The 14,327-nt window shown below is 44.9% G+C and overlaps 4 protein-coding genes across 4 annotated transcripts; 2 read left to right on the top strand and 2 right to left on the bottom strand.

The window, feature by feature from the left end:
* Positions 1–1,077: 1,077 nt before the first annotated feature.
* Positions 1,078–2,374, bottom strand: PV09_09065 (uncharacterized protein). Its single transcript, XM_016363057.1, has 3 exons — positions 2,044–2,374; positions 1,845–1,992; positions 1,078–1,794 (listed from the first exon to the last, which is right to left on the bottom strand). The coding sequence occupies exons 1-3, from the start codon at positions 2,273–2,275 to the stop codon at positions 1,539–1,541; spliced, it is 636 nt and encodes a 211-aa protein (XP_016209168.1). The 5' UTR covers positions 2,276–2,374; the 3' UTR covers positions 1,078–1,538.
* A 107-nt stretch (positions 2,375–2,481) lies between these two features.
* Positions 2,482–4,024, top strand: PV09_09064 (uncharacterized protein). The gene is made up of 5 exons (XM_016363056.1): positions 2,482–2,792; positions 2,848–3,122; positions 3,356–3,443; positions 3,504–3,655; positions 3,708–4,024. Exons 1-5 carry the CDS (start codon positions 2,721–2,723, stop codon positions 3,766–3,768), a joined length of 648 nt encoding a protein of 215 aa, XP_016209167.1. The 5' UTR covers positions 2,482–2,720; the 3' UTR covers positions 3,769–4,024.
* Positions 4,025–8,957: 4,933 nt separating this feature from the next.
* On the bottom strand, positions 8,958–10,189 carry PV09_09063 (uncharacterized protein). The gene is made up of 4 exons (XM_016363055.1): positions 10,121–10,189; positions 9,920–10,070; positions 9,834–9,866; positions 8,958–9,782 (listed from the first exon to the last, which is right to left on the bottom strand). Exons 2-4 carry the CDS (start codon positions 10,068–10,070, stop codon positions 9,754–9,756), a joined length of 213 nt encoding a protein of 70 aa, XP_016209166.1. The 5' UTR covers positions 10,121–10,189; the 3' UTR covers positions 8,958–9,753.
* Positions 10,190–10,298: 109 nt separating this feature from the next.
* On the top strand, positions 10,299–14,038 carry PV09_09062 (uncharacterized protein). Its single transcript, XM_016363054.1, has 3 exons — positions 10,299–11,148; positions 11,197–13,511; positions 13,576–14,038. The coding sequence occupies exons 1-3, from the start codon at positions 10,411–10,413 to the stop codon at positions 13,754–13,756; spliced, it is 3,234 nt and encodes a 1,077-aa protein (XP_016209165.1). The 5' UTR covers positions 10,299–10,410; the 3' UTR covers positions 13,757–14,038.
* The last annotated feature ends 289 nt before the right edge of the window (positions 14,039–14,327 follow it).

Here is a 14,327-nt window from a genome sequence, read left to right as displayed (position 1 = left end):
TGATAGAGAAGATGAATACCTAGTTAAACAGATCTTAGATATATAAATCTACCACTGCTAACTACAGTTTCTGGTTAAATGGCGTAGATATAATAATCCGGATGATAATACCTGGAAACCTAAGGATACTCTACTTAAAATAGCAGTTCTTACTAAATATAAAGTATAAAATATATCCTATATTAAATAATTATAATACAAGCTCCAAGACTATAATAGCCTGACCTGAACCTGAATAACCAAGCCTAAATACCTAAACCTGAATAACTGAACCTGAGCGCCCGAATCTGAATAACTAAGCCTGAATACCTAAACCTAAGTAACTAAACCTAAGCACCTGAATTTAAATAACCGGGCCCGAATACCTGAACCGGAATATCTGATAATCTAGACCCAAATACCTAAGCTCAAACTCCTGGAACTCCTTCCCTGGGCCCCTCTCTGGAGGCTTCACCAGCTAGGAGGGGGGTATTATTATAGGGTTACCTCTATGATATATAATTAGCACTATCCTATTATCTATTTAATTAAAGTAGTACTAATATCAGCTAATATAATCTAATATAACCTAATATTACCTAATATTAACTAACTGGACTCCTAAATTAAACTGATTTCCTAATTTAATTTTACCGCGCGCACACCTAAATCCTAATTAGGAAAGGTGTGATAAGGCCCCCTTTATATTCTTAGTAAGAACTACTTTTGGGCCTTCCCTTCTTTATGCAACGTCTTAATTATTATATAATACTTTAGTATAGCATAACTGAATAGATAATTAATAGCCTTATTAGTTTACCTTACGTGATAACTTGAGCAGATCACTTCTAGTGGTCCCGTGACACCCACTCAGTTCCTCACATCTGAGGTGGAAACTCTATTTATAATATTATAAAATCTACCTTTATAGATAAAGATATATTAAGATTAATAAGGTAGATGAACTAAATAGTTTAACTATAAAGGATTAGTGAGAGAGAAGATATATTTTTATAAATGAACCCTTTTGTAATTACTATAAGTATAAATTATAATATAATTATTAAGATTACTTTTTAAGAGTTAATTAACTAGAGTGCTTTCTCTGCTTATTTAACTAAGAAAAATCAAAATAATCACTCTTGGTTACATAACTTCTATTCTTTCATGTTATACTCATAATACTCTGTATCATGCTTACTTTTATCTCCCTCGCAGGACATGACGCAGAGCTGCCAGGAAGGGACTGTGATCGGCCATAGGAAAGGCGAGCGTAGAAAACTGGGATCCTAGAGCAGTACCCAGATATCTTTGAGTCGTCGGTAGGAACCATGTATTGGGGAGTTGGTAGTTATTCAGAGAATAAATTTGGATTACAAGTAGATATTACTTAGCGAAACTTGGCGATGCTCAAGACTCGAAGAACGTTAAAATTTTTTCGAAGTAGCACCATTTAATATTTCTGTAGTTGGCATGGAGCAAATCAAGATGGTAGAACCCATATAGTCATAGTCAGATTAAAGTAAGAGGAAATATCAAGGAGTCAACACTACCAAGTGTCATGTGCTCCTCATCATAGCAGTTGCTTCAAGTTCTCTATTGCTCTTCTCGAGGTCTTCAATCCGGGCTTGAAGCTCCTCCATTTGCTCTTGAGCACCGACGCTAAGTTCTTCGATAATCTTAAAGACACGCCACAGTCTCAAGATAACAATGAGAGAGGCTGCTTCTTCAGTAATGCCGCGAAGAGCCACATCAAGTGCGAACGCGGCCGTAATGACGAACGCATCGAAGCAATGAAACCACGAGCGGAAGTATCTATTCGTCGTCAGGTACATATTGGTTGCAAAGGAGTTTGTAGCACATACTCCAGGCCAAATGCCCATATTGAGGCAATGAGTTCAAACATGAACAGACTTGAGAAGATGAGGCTGGCCATGCCAAGAGCTTCAAGCGTTTCGTCCCAACCTTTACTTCCCCACTGTTTCTCGCACTTGAAAAGATTAATGACAAAATCTGTCAGTGTCAACTCCGACAGCGGCTGCATCTGAAGCCATGGATTCTTACCTGCAAAAATGCCAGCCACATCTAAGATGACGAGGGTCAATACAGCGTAGTGGCCTACTTTGGAAGATAAGAAATGTTTCAATTTTGTGCGACTATCTCGCAAATATCCATTATCTGAGTTTCTAGATGGATAGAGCCAGTGTTGTAGATTGATCAAGCGCTTGGGTGAAGGCATCGGGTGTGAGCTCGACGGCAGTAACATCTCTCTTTCGCGACCAGCTTGCTCAGCCATGTTTCAAGCAACACGAAAAACGATAACAAATTACAGTGGGATTCCCAATGTGCAATGATTCGTTTACAAGATATGTTCTCGATACTGCAAATGTCCTAGGCCATCTGCTCGTTTATGCGCCAACGTACTTCGAGTGAGCGCGAGCGCTTGTTGAATACTGTTTTGAGACTAGTTCGTTCAGTTGAATGCAACTAACGCCACATCCAAAAGCAACTGCGCAACAGAAGACTATAGCCTTAAGCCTGCCAGCACCGCTGTGCTTCTTTGGTCAACCATAATCACTTCGCGATTTGCTGAGGTCTGATGCAGTGATTCGCACGAGGCGCCTGTGCACTATTTTTGCAACATTGCTTTGACCCTAGAACGCAGGCACATCACATCGAACCTCTACCTGCTGAGATCGCGAGACGAGCATATCCAAATACCAACACGAGAACCGACAATAATGTCTGAGAATAGTAACAGGGGAGATGAAGAGGCTCGCCTCGACATCCAGGAGGACAACTATGAGACTGAAGTAGGTGAATAAGGCACGTCTAGCGTTGCATGCGCCAATTAACTCTGACCTTCAGGATCTCGACAAGATGAAGGCACGCCTTGCTGCCATCGAAGAGGAGTCAGCGCGTCTAGCTAAAATGGAAAACGAGCATGAACAGTCCACCAATCCTAACTATAGCGGCCCGCACGGAGGTCGTGAGCGCAGAGAGGACGTCGATGCTCGCAGCGTCTTTGTAGGAAACGTCGACTATGGCGCATCACCTGAAGAAATACAGGACCACTTCAAAAGTTGTGGTAGCATCAACCGCGTAACGATATTGCTGGACAAGCACACGGGACATCCAAAAGGGTCAGTAATAATGTAAAAAATGGTTTTCGCAGCCGTGCGCATGTGTCCCTCCCAAAAAAGTGTAGATTGGTCGTATCGTCGGTGCAGCATTTGCTGCTTGTCCTGGCTCTCTTTTTTATAGTGCCCCTCAATACGATGGCTCGACCACTGCCTTTTCGCTACCTGGCAAGAGCTTGGCAGCAAGAGGTGGATTGCAAGATTGGGATGACGCAAGCTAATCGGGCTATTTGCAGGTATGCATATGTGGAGTTTGCAGACCCAAGCCTCGTCAACAACGCCTTGGTTCTAAACGACAGCGAATTCCGGGGCCGGCAATTGAAGGTACGCTTCGTATTCCTGTGTGGAGCGCTAGAACGTGGGCGGCGCTAATATCATGGCTAGGTCACCCTTAAGCGCACCAACCTACCAGGTATGCATCGAGGACGTGGAAGGGGTGGTCCCATGAGTGGTTTTGGTGGCCGTGGCGGATTTCGAGGCGGTCGCGGCGGTCCTTTCGGAGGCAACTACGGCCCTCCACGAGGCATTGGGGGAGGGTAAGTGTCAGTGATTTGTTTCAGTAAATCCAATATGCTGACTAATGAGGAGTTATCGTGGTGGTGGACGTGGTCGTGGTCGTGGGGACTTCAGACATACCCCATATCAGTGAGATATCCCTGGCTAGCCCTTCAAGCAGACCAGCACGTCGGATAACGGTCTCTTATTTTTTTTCCTTTCTATTTAACGGCTTGCTACCTAACGTGTACAAGACGAAAAAGGGTTCGTCGAATCAAGACTCAAGCTTTCTTGGCAAGCACTGGCTCTAATGTATCACTAATTTGGAAATAAAATCCAATTATAGCAAGTTTGAATCAAGTACTTAGCCAATGTTATCTTTTTTGGTGCATATTACATTGGTATTTGAGAATTTTGCTTGATTTATCACTTCTTCGGAACGATTTAAAACGAAATACATACTACTGTTAAAGTACTGTCTTCCTCACGTCACTTAAGACGACTCCTGCTTATTTCTGCTTTGAATTGACTGTCGAAGCTCCATGGTCAAGGTTTGATTGAACTTAACATCTCTCCAAAATTGCTCTTCGCTGACGCATTCTGCTGTTACATATCGGGTCTCATCTAACAGTGCGCCTGGGCTATCATATGATATCACCTGCTCCTTCTCTAAAGTAGATTTACTGACAGTTCGGATGCGTGGATTAATCTCTACGGGAGGTTTCTGTAATCTAATAATAAATCTACTGCAATATTGCTTGCAATAAGGACTTAGTGAATTTGCAATGGAGATGGAGCCCAATCTGCGCTGCTCGATCGCGCCGTCTTTCGTAATCAGCGCTAATCCCGCGAGTTCCTGTACCAAGAGTAATACGAGAATAGAAAGAAAAATAATTCAAATTAGCAAAGAGATCAAACAACCACTGAAGTTTACGCCGGTTGCTTCGTCTCTACCGTTCCAGGATCTTGTCAACTTCATTACAAACACAATAATATTTCGTACGCTGGACAACTTTGAAATTAAAATAGAAGTAATTCATACAGCAGTTGATATGTCACCTGAACAGGATAAAGGAAAAAAAATCAGAGCAAAATTCTGGCCTCTCTGCAGCAGGCCTCTTATCGGCTTCGGTCTTTGCAGAGTTAATGATCAGAGGGGTAATAAAGCATCTCGCTAGACATAATGTCATTTAATTGGATGGTGTAAACATTGTAATTGGTTTTTTTATCACCTAAATGTATTTAAATCAATTAGATCATCGCGAGCTCGCGGATACATTTGTTACCAACGAGAGATAATGCACCGATTAGGAAGAATCACAGAATTCCATAAGATATAACTAAAAAGCAGTATCCTGCCTCAAGATCGTCGATCAACCAATGTTGAAGACATTTCCGTAGTATCTCGAGAAAGGATACAATCTTCTAAGGATGATGTCAACGTCTACACCCAAAACTTCGAGTAGGCTACGGAAAATGCTAGAAATATCATGACAAGGTTGACTGGCCTTATTGACTAGCGGACTCATAGGGTACGGAGGTGGTTCTTGCGTATAGTCTATTCTTCTTACTGGAGTCTTTGCTAACATTACTGAAAACATGCCGAAGAACAAATCCGTCATCTTTACTAATTGATGGGTGAAACAGGATTACAGTGCCTGTGAGAGTTACTCTTTCAATACGTGGGCTCCATGAAGAGCCATGTTAAATTGCTCACGAAAGCCCATAATTTGCAGCCGCTTCTGACACTGCTCAGTTTTCGTTTCCGAGACGCAAGTCCAGGTCAACAACTTTTACTACTAGCTTCTCTAGTACGTTTCCAAATGGTCTAAATTCTGATTATTCGATGAGTCCTTGAATTTGCGCTTTGATCGACTTTAAGAATATCGTTTTGGACTCGTTCTTGCTCTTGATTTCAATCCTCCGCGGATCTGAGGCTGTAGTTTTGTGCCAAGCAGAGGCAAAACAAAGCTCAAGTGCAGCGTAGTGAAACTCATCATGGCTAATATATATCTTCAAATGTTTCAGATCCTCCCCTTTTCGCCGGCAAAACGCGATTACCTGGACAGATCATTGGGTTGCGGTTGCAGGAATCTGACAACGCAAAGCAAGACGATTCGGACTCCAAAGATCAGGTCAGCTGTGAACTCAAATGGATACAAGAAGTGGGAAAATGTCAATCGATGACTCGATTTTTTTCTGGATTACTAGGATTTACCTCTACACTGAATTGTCAAAATGAATATCACAAAGGCAAAATGTGGCTTTTAAACATCAAAATCGCTTTACGTACGATGGGATATTGTAGCTTCTATTGAACGGAACCGACTTTTCTGCGCCCTGAACGCTTCTTCCTATCGTTGCATGGTGTATCAGAAATACCAAGTTGTTATTTCCATCTGCATATTTAATGTTAACTAAGGCATAATGTTCGTATTTATAGCACCTCTAGAGTTTCCTATGATCAATTATTACAGGCGTACTAATAGCAATGCAAATAGAGTTGTAGAAGTAAAAATGCGGCGACAAGTTGCTCAGCCGATGCGCTCTGCCCGCGTTACTATAACTGGGCATGCTAGTAACTAGACTCCTGCAAATTCAATTAGCCTAACAATAGCTCCGCTCAAGTCTTGAGAACGAGACATAAGTTCAAATGATTCTCTGCAACTCATAGACCCTTTAGAGAACTCGTGAGCTGTAAGTTCTTCCTTCTTCGATGAGTCTCTCACCACTCAGAAACTAATTGACATCGATAGGATTTTGCTAATTTTATTTTTGTCCCTTCCCGAATTACAATGGCTGAACTGCATTCTGATAAATATAATTTAAAATGCGATAAGCCTTGCAACGGAATACTAGATGTTACTGGAATATGCCGATATCTAGGTTGAGAAACAATAAATTAGAGACCAGTATACATTGGAAATTTTTATGCTGCTAAATTGAGGACATGAGACACCGAGTTTAACTGAGATTCGCAAATAATTGCTACAGAAAAAGACAACCATTTTCCAAGCCGCCAAGTGTAGGACCCAGATGTCTCTTCGACAACATCAAGCCTGAAATTGATGTCTATTTGCACCTTAGCATGCATTTTGCCCCATGGAGTTTGGATGCTTTGATTTGTGCACCGTAGTTTCTCTGAAAATCTTCAGAGATGTCCTCAAATTCGAGGACACAGACACCTACTCGGTGCTGTAAAACGTAACAGCAGGTTTGATGCGTTGACAAGCATCTTTTGACCCGCATCGCTGAACATGCCAAGCATTTGGGTAAAATGAATATCTGCGGAATAGTGAGAAACCACCTCCTTTGCTTCTCCTACACCTTACGCTTCATGGCCATTTTTAACGTTCAATTGTCTCCATTCGATCCGGAAAGTCGTCGAAGAATCCCAAAGAAAAGTTTCTTTAACTCATATTTATAAGCGGCAGCCACCATAAATGTTAGGCGGTTGTATGCTATAAGGCTATTTACGGCTGAGTTTTGTGCAGAGTACTGTAAAGCTGAGTCGGAGCCTGAACGACTGATTAGGAAGAAGGATCCCGGCACATCGAAAATTAAAACATCTGTTAACCCAAAAATCAAATGCTCACCTACTCTCACCGTTAATGTCACAATTTCAGGCATTCGGTTTTTACTGCACGATAGTAGGGCGTTGACCCTATAATATGCTCGTCGCTTGCAGGCTAATCGTCGAATGACATGTGTTGCCAATAGATTTCGACGTCTTGTCTACTTCCCTTGGATATTGCCAATTCTACTGATGGAACGGAATGACATAAGAGCCACCAAGGCACGACCAAAGCAGGGAGTGAATAATCTTTGTTGGCCTGGTCCCATTTCGTCTGCAGAGCCAAAACGTCTCCGGCGACATTCATGAGCTCTAGGAACCTGTGGTGGACTGTTTCATATAATCTAAATCATTCGTCTTTTGTTCGACGGGGGCGGAAAGTGAGATCGATCTCTCAAAATAGTTATACTGATCCAGAAGAAAGGACCAAAACAATAAACAGAGCATTATCAATAGTAGAAATAACGTGAATGGATTTACTACGCGATCAATCGATGGGTTTAGGCAAAAATTCGGAAACGATTGGAAACAATGACTTCATCTAGAAGGGAGCCTAAACAAAATCGTCTAGACTCTGTACTCAATAGTGAAGTCAACTCAAATAGCTTAGAGACCTCATAATTACGACAAATTTGTTAGGACGGCTTTAAGATAAAATTCGAGGCAAAATGTAATTTCGGATTTCGATACTGTTGGGATCGGAAAGGAGTCTGCGGGATCTATTTATTCATATCAGACGGGCGCTCTCACTTGAGACTCACAAGACAGCGTCTAGTGTTAATGTAAAGCAAAGAGATAGAATTGAATTCAATGAGAGATACATCTCTTTTTTTAGTACTGAACAACCCTGATCACAGTGCTTGAGACCTAAGTTAAAGAGCGACGTCTTGAAGACTTGTAAGATGACAGCATCTACATCAGATTAGAAATTGACCAGGAACTGAAATACTCAAAGTGATTTAGAGTACGGAAGAGCATTAAATCGTGTACAGCGCTATAAGAACTCCGTAAGACACGGATTGGATGTTCTCTGACCTAATTGAACGATTTGAAGTTTCTCCCTCCTTCTAAAGGCGCCTTGGATAGCTTACGAATGCAAAAATCGTAATAAGCCCGTTAATCAGAGACAAACTCGGATAAAAGACCCCAGAGACGTCAAAAAAAGCTTACGAAGTTGGTGTATATATTTTCAACACTGTAGGCTTTCGGAACTTCTCGGAATATGTACGCTTAAATGCCTTAAAAAGCGCAAAAGCAGGGCAGGGCTAATTTTTCGACTTGCTTCCAGATCCACATAAGAGTTCGGAGTTGGATAATGCAGGTCCAATGCTTGTGATAAATGTAAAATTTGTTGCCCAAGTCTGATGCGGTTGAAGTACAAGTCCTTAGAACTAAGCACACCATGAGCGATTTTTAGCGGATATGAGTAGGGCGGGGTGGGTGAAGAGATGAGCATAGCTATAATTGCCCTGACTCTCTCACGGAATTTCAATCAGAAATTTGAATCTGGTGGAACGTAATTGTTGTTGCTTTAGCCGAGACAATATGTCCAGCGATAAAGAACAGCTCTTGTTAGTAGTTGAAATGTATGACAAGTCACGCCTTGTCTACGGGTTTTCTAGGATATTATCTACGAAGTTTTTATAAGCACCAAGGAAGGAATGATGTATGCGCAGGTATAATTTGTAAACTGACGGCTAAGAGGACGTTGGGAACTCACGTGGTGAGAATTAGAGTATTCCCAACAATACCGCTTGGGATCATCGTGACCGAAGTAATCAAATGGAAACAAGCAGTGAGACATCAATTCCTCTGCTAAGATGCATATATTGGGCGCTGTGACAAGTTTACGCGAGAATTCATTCCACCAAAGCCCATGACATGACAGGCTCCGCCGTAACCATTTTGTAGCAGCCTACCCAGATGATAAGACAGCAGAGACGTTAGCAGGTAGTGATGACGAAGATCAAACTCATCTTTGCTCCTACACTACATCATTCTTGACTTTGGAATTAATTCTCCCAACACTAGAGGTGTCAAGAGCTCTAGAAGAAGCATATCCAAATAAGACAGATAAACTTAGACCAAATTTTCAGTGCCAGCGTGGACAACACAGCACAGCTGCCGAATTCCTGGGCGAGATGGTTCAATGCGCATCCCGGTTGCAGCGGCATCCTGCCAAATTCCAGAATCGAATGTTTCAAAACATGGGTCTGCCGAAAATATGACTTCGGAAATCGACATTAGCTCTGCATGAGGGAAGGTCTAGGAGTGATATAAGCGATTGTGGTGCTGTCGTGCGCGTGGCAGTGAACTTAAGTGACCTATGTTTCAGCGCCTAAATGTCTTGTGGCATTTAGAGAGCCTATCATCGGCCTGTCCTTGGTTCAATGATATTGTATCAAAGAAAAGCAATTTATAAATCTAAGAAGGCGACTACGAATGGCCCGATTATAAGGAACACGAAATCTATTCATGTTATGTACATTGGCAGTGTCCAGCAAGTCCTCTCATAATTGCTATTGCGCACACGGGAAACCTCCGTGGTGTATCAAATTCGGTAATCTATGGTTTGTTCTTGTGCAGTTGCCAGTCTAATCAATGGATCAGTACTCATAGCTATATGTCGAGGTGGAAGGGCTTACAAGCGACGCCGAAGGGAGCGAGGAAACCGGTGGCTGTGGCTTGTCAGTACAGCACGCATTCCTAATGAGCGAGCAATGTGACGAACTCATGAATCCCCAATATCGCAGCCAGAAAAAGCGTGTCTTCGGGTTGAATGGGATGTTGCTGCCAGGACCCTCTGCGTAATGGCCGCCCTGCATCACCCGAGTGGTCGAAAAGGCCCTCCGGCCAGTGAACTGCATGGAACGGGCGATCATCTAGGAATTGTGAGTTTCATTGACCTCTAAGAACTGAGATTGAGACGTACTCTGATAAATCTGAGCGCGAAAGAGCAGTCAAATCAAGTGCTTTTTGGTGTGGTGTGAGCAACTGCGGGTGAAGTCGTTCCAGTGGAAGGAAGCTCTTTCGCTCTGACCTATAAGTCTTGGCACAGGCTATTACAATATCGGACTAGCGTTCCGCTACCTTGCCTCAGATGTCATAAAGCATGCGACTTTTTCTTCTATCGCACCTTGATTACTGAGTTCAGCTTTGTGCGCCCAATATATAGAACGACGACGGCCCATCTCTCATCTTTGCATTACGTATCTCGAAGCGATGGATTCAGAGCTGTTCGACGTTTTTGACGAACCAGCGCAAAGATCTCGCAAGGATGATGAGAGCCACCGGCCAAACAGGAGCAAGAAGCGCGATGCAGATGGATATGTGAAGTCTCCCTCGGAAGGCGCGCAGCTGTTAGACGCTGAAGAAGCACTAGGAGATGTAGAGCCTGCGGCTTCGTTCCAAGGAACGCATGATGTGCAGGCAAACGGCGAGCAGCCAGAGGCGAAACGGCAGCGGCTCGCACCCGAAGAAGGACCCATAGTCGCCGATGAGTTCGAGACTGACCAGGCAAGAGAAGTCGCTGCTTCTGCTGGACTACAAGCTTCGACACAAGATGCTCCGGCTGTTGTGCTACATCATCAAGTCCGACATCAGGTATCTCTGCCTCCCAACTTCGACTACGTACCGATATCACAGCATAAACCGCCTGAGCAACCCGCTCGCACCTATCCTTTCACCCTAGATCCATTCCAACAAGTATCAGTGTACTCTATACAAAGGAATGAGAGCGTTTTGGTGTCTGCGCATACGAGCGCGGGTAAGACGGTGGTTGCAGAATATGCGATCGCACAATGTCTGCAGAACAACCAACGCGTCATCTACACCAGTCCCATTAAAGCCCTCAGCAACCAGAAGTATCGGGAATTCAACGCTGAATTTGGCGACGTCGGGCTTATGACTGGTGACGTGACCATCAACCCTACGGCGACATGTCTCGTAATGACAACAGAGGTAATAGCCGCTACTCCTGGTGTTTCTGCAGTCGCTCATAGCTTATAGATTCTGCGATCGATGCTGTACCGCGGCTCGGAAATCATGCGCGAGGTTGCTTGGGTCGTGTTTGACGAGGTCCATTATATGCGTGACGCGCAGCGGGGCGTCGTCTGGGAAGAGACGATAATCTTGCTACCCGACAAAGTCCGCTATGTGTTCCTTTCTGCAACTATTCCTAATGCAATGCAATTCGCCGAATGGATCACGAAGACGCACAATCAACCATGCCACGTGGTTTACACCGACTTTCGACCAACACCACTACAGCACTACCTCTTCCCTGCTGGCGCAGACGGGATCCACCTGGTTGTTGACGAGAAGGGCACATTTCGTGAGGAGAACTTCCAGAGGGCCATGAGTGCAATAGCCGAGAAGCAAGGCGACGATCCCAATAATCCCGATGCGAAGTTTAAAGGCAAGAAGAAGAAGCTAGAGGTCAACAAGGGCGGTAAAAAGGTTCAAACAGACATATACAAGATCGTCCGTATGATCATGCTTAAGAACTACAATCCTGTCATTGTGTTCAGCTTTAGTAAGAGAGAATGCGAGGACTACGCATTACAAATGGCGCAGATGTCATTTAACGAAGAGAACGAGAAGCTGCTAGTTACGAAGGTCTTTAAAGGAGCGATAGAGATGTTATCTCCTGATGACCGAGAATTACCGCAAGTGCAGCATATCCTGCCTTTGCTCAAGCGGGGTATAGGTGTTCATCACTCTGGCCTTCTACCGATCTTGAAGGAGGTTATTGAGATTCTCTTCCAAGAGGGTTTGATCAAGGTGCTGTTTGCCACAGAAACCTTCTCGATTGGCCTGAACATGCCGGCGAAAACCGTCGTTTTCACTAGTGTTCGCAAGTTTGATGGAGTTTCGCAGCGCTGGGTGACACCGTCTGAATTTATTCAGATGTCGGGTAGAGCGGGCCGTCGTGGCCTTGATGAGCGTGGTATTGTTATTATGATGATTGACGAAAAGATGGAACCTGCTGTCGCGAAAGAAATTGTCCGAGGTGAACAGGACAAGCTTAATTCGGCCTTTTACTTGGGATACAACATGATCCTCAACTTGATGCGCGTGGAGGGTATCTCCCCCGAATACATGCTTGAGCGATGCTTTTACCAGTTCCAGAATACGGCAAGCATTTCTTCGTTAGAAAAGAGACAGATTGAACTAGAAAACGAGCGGGCTTCGATCATAATCGAGGATGAGGCAACCGTGAAAGAGTACTATGATCTGCGCAAGCAACTTGATCAATACGCTGCTGACATGCGAGCTGTGATCCAGCATCCGAGCTACTGCCTACAATTCTTGCAGTCTGGTCGACTCGTGCACATCAAATATCAGGACTATGACTTTGGCTGGGGTGCGGTGGTGAACTTCTTGGAACGAAGACCGGGAAAAGGTCAAAAGAAAGAGGATTTCCAACCCCAGGAGTCATATATTGTCGATGTGCTACTTCCTGTCGCATCGGACGTAACTGTCGGCACAAAGACTCACTCGGATCTGCCTGACGGGATCCGACCGCCTGCGCCGGGTGACAAAGGCAAGATGGAGGTCGTCCCGGTGTTGTTATCGTGCATAGTAGCTATTGGTCATGTAAGAATCTTCCTACCTAAGAATCTGTATTCCAAGGACGATCGAGCGGCCGTGCGCAAAAGCCTTGACGAGGTTAAAAAGCGATTTCCGGACGGCGTTGCGATTCTTGACCCGATTGAGAACATGGGCATCACTGATGACTCGTTCAAGAAGCTGCTTCGGAAAATCGAAGTGCTCGAGTCGCGACTGCTGGCAAATCCGCTTCACAACTCTCCGCGGCTCGAAGGACTGTACAATCAGTATTCTGCAAAGAAGGAGCTGGACAGAAGGATCAAAGAAGTGCGAAAAGAAATACAGGCAGCTCTGTCAATCAAGCAGCTCGACGAGCTCAAGAATCGCAAACGGGTCTTGCGCCGCCTCGGCTTCATCAACGATGCAGATGTTGTCCAACTTAAGGCTCGCGTCGCGTGCGAGATCAGCACAGGTGACGAACTCGTGCTTAGCGAGCTGCTTTTCAATCGCTTCTTCAATGAGCTTTCGCCTGAAGAATGTGCCGCTGCGTTGAGCTGCTTCATCTTCGAAGAAAAGACAAAGGATGTGCCACAAATACGAGACAGCTTAGCAAAGGCGCATCGAGAGATTGTGAGCCAGGCGAGGATTGTAGCGCAAGTTTCAAGGGATAGTAAGCTGTCTCTTGACGAGGACACGTATCTGCAAAGCTTCAAGCCGGAGCTGATGGAGGTGGTTTATGCTTGGTGTGGAGGAAGTACATTTGCAGAGATATGGTACGGTGCATCTCTTGATGATCCCCTCGCGTTATGAATTTTACAACTGACTTTGGGAACCTAGCAAAATGACCGACGTGTATGAAGGCAGCCTGATTCGCCTATTCCGACGCCTGGAAGAGTTGCTTCGACAAATGGCACAGGCCTCGAAAACAATGGGGAGCGGGGAGCTGGAAGAAAAGTTTGAGACTGCTTTGGGCAAGGTTAGGCGAGATCTTGTTGCGGCGCAGAGTTTGTACTTGTAAAGCTGAGCAGGCGAGCATCACTCTGCACGTCGTTTTATTGCACGAAGTACCCCCCCTATGTACACATGAATTGCGATTCTCTGCGCAGTTTTGCGTTCAGGTTGCTTCCGATGCGTGCCGGCGGACCTGGCTCCACGACGAGATAGCGCTATGGGCTCACAATGAGCGAAATCGTGGGTGCCACAAGCACCGATTATGCGTGGCCTCACTCAAGCGTGTTGACTTGCAGCGGGCGAGGATATTCAATGCAAGCGGTGCATAACCTGGCCGCCAATCGCTTGTGCCTATTGACTCTTCCATCTTCATCATGTGCGATGGCGTAAAGCTCTCCATGTTGCACGTGGCGACAAGCACGGGCGTGGCAGCATCGTTCTTCCTTGCGTGAACGTGCCTGGTCAGCCGAATCGGCCATGGACCTCAGATCTCGGGGCGCGTATGCCAGGCGCGCGCACTTGTGTGACCAGTGCGAGAGACGGCGATGTGGATGGGTCGTGTAGGTTCGACGAGGAAGTGAAGCTGGATGTCTGAGGCGTGGCCAGCACGTGACCAGCAGGCCGGCCGCAGCGTGAAC

This window comes from Verruconis gallopava (genome assembly GCF_000836295.1).
Source record: "Verruconis gallopava strain CBS 43764 unplaced genomic scaffold supercont1.52, whole genome shotgun sequence".
Classification (NCBI taxonomy): domain Eukaryota; kingdom Fungi; phylum Ascomycota; class Dothideomycetes; order Venturiales; family Sympoventuriaceae; genus Verruconis; species Verruconis gallopava.
The sequence above is the reverse complement of the archived record's forward strand: the minus strand, read 5'-3'. Positions and strand labels throughout refer to the sequence as shown.

Excerpts from the sequence above, each read along its gene's own strand:
- PV09_09063 (XM_016363055.1), bottom strand. The coding sequence starts at position 10,070 with ATGATCGCCCGTTCCATGCAGTTCACTGGCCGGAGGGCCTTTTCGACC. Across the intron at positions 9,867-9,919 it reads GCGATATTGGGGATTCATGA|CCACCGGTTTCCTCGCTCCC; the intron begins GTTCGTCACATT and ends GACAAGCCACAG. Across the intron at positions 9,783-9,833 it reads CGCTCCCTTCGGCGTCGCTT|ACTGGCAACTGCACAAGAAC; the intron begins GTAAGCCCTTCC and ends TCCATTGATTAG.
- PV09_09064 (XM_016363056.1), top strand. The coding sequence starts at position 2,721 with ATGTCTGAGAATAGTAACAGGGGAGATGAAGAGGCTCGCCTCGACATC. Across the intron at positions 2,793-2,847 it reads AGGACAACTATGAGACTGAA|GATCTCGACAAGATGAAGGC; the intron begins GTAGGTGAATAA and ends TCTGACCTTCAG. Across the intron at positions 3,656-3,707 it reads CCACGAGGCATTGGGGGAGG|TTATCGTGGTGGTGGACGTG; the intron begins GTAAGTGTCAGT and ends ACTAATGAGGAG.
- PV09_09062 (XM_016363054.1), top strand. The coding sequence starts at position 10,411 with ATGGATTCAGAGCTGTTCGACGTTTTTGACGAACCAGCGCAAAGATCT. Across the intron at positions 11,149-11,196 it reads GTCTCGTAATGACAACAGAG|ATTCTGCGATCGATGCTGTA; the intron begins GTAATAGCCGCT and ends CATAGCTTATAG. Across the intron at positions 13,512-13,575 it reads AGTACATTTGCAGAGATATG|CAAAATGACCGACGTGTATG; the intron begins GTACGGTGCATC and ends TTGGGAACCTAG.
- PV09_09065 (XM_016363057.1), bottom strand. The coding sequence starts at position 2,275 with ATGGCTGAGCAAGCTGGTCGCGAAAGAGAGATGTTACTGCCGTCGAGC. Across the intron at positions 1,993-2,043 it reads TGTGGCTGGCATTTTTGCAG|ATTTTGTCATTAATCTTTTC; the intron begins GTAAGAATCCAT and ends TGACACTGACAG. Across the intron at positions 1,795-1,844 it reads ATATGGGCATTTGGCCTGGA|ATACTTCCGCTCGTGGTTTC; the intron begins GTATGTGCTACA and ends GACGACGAATAG.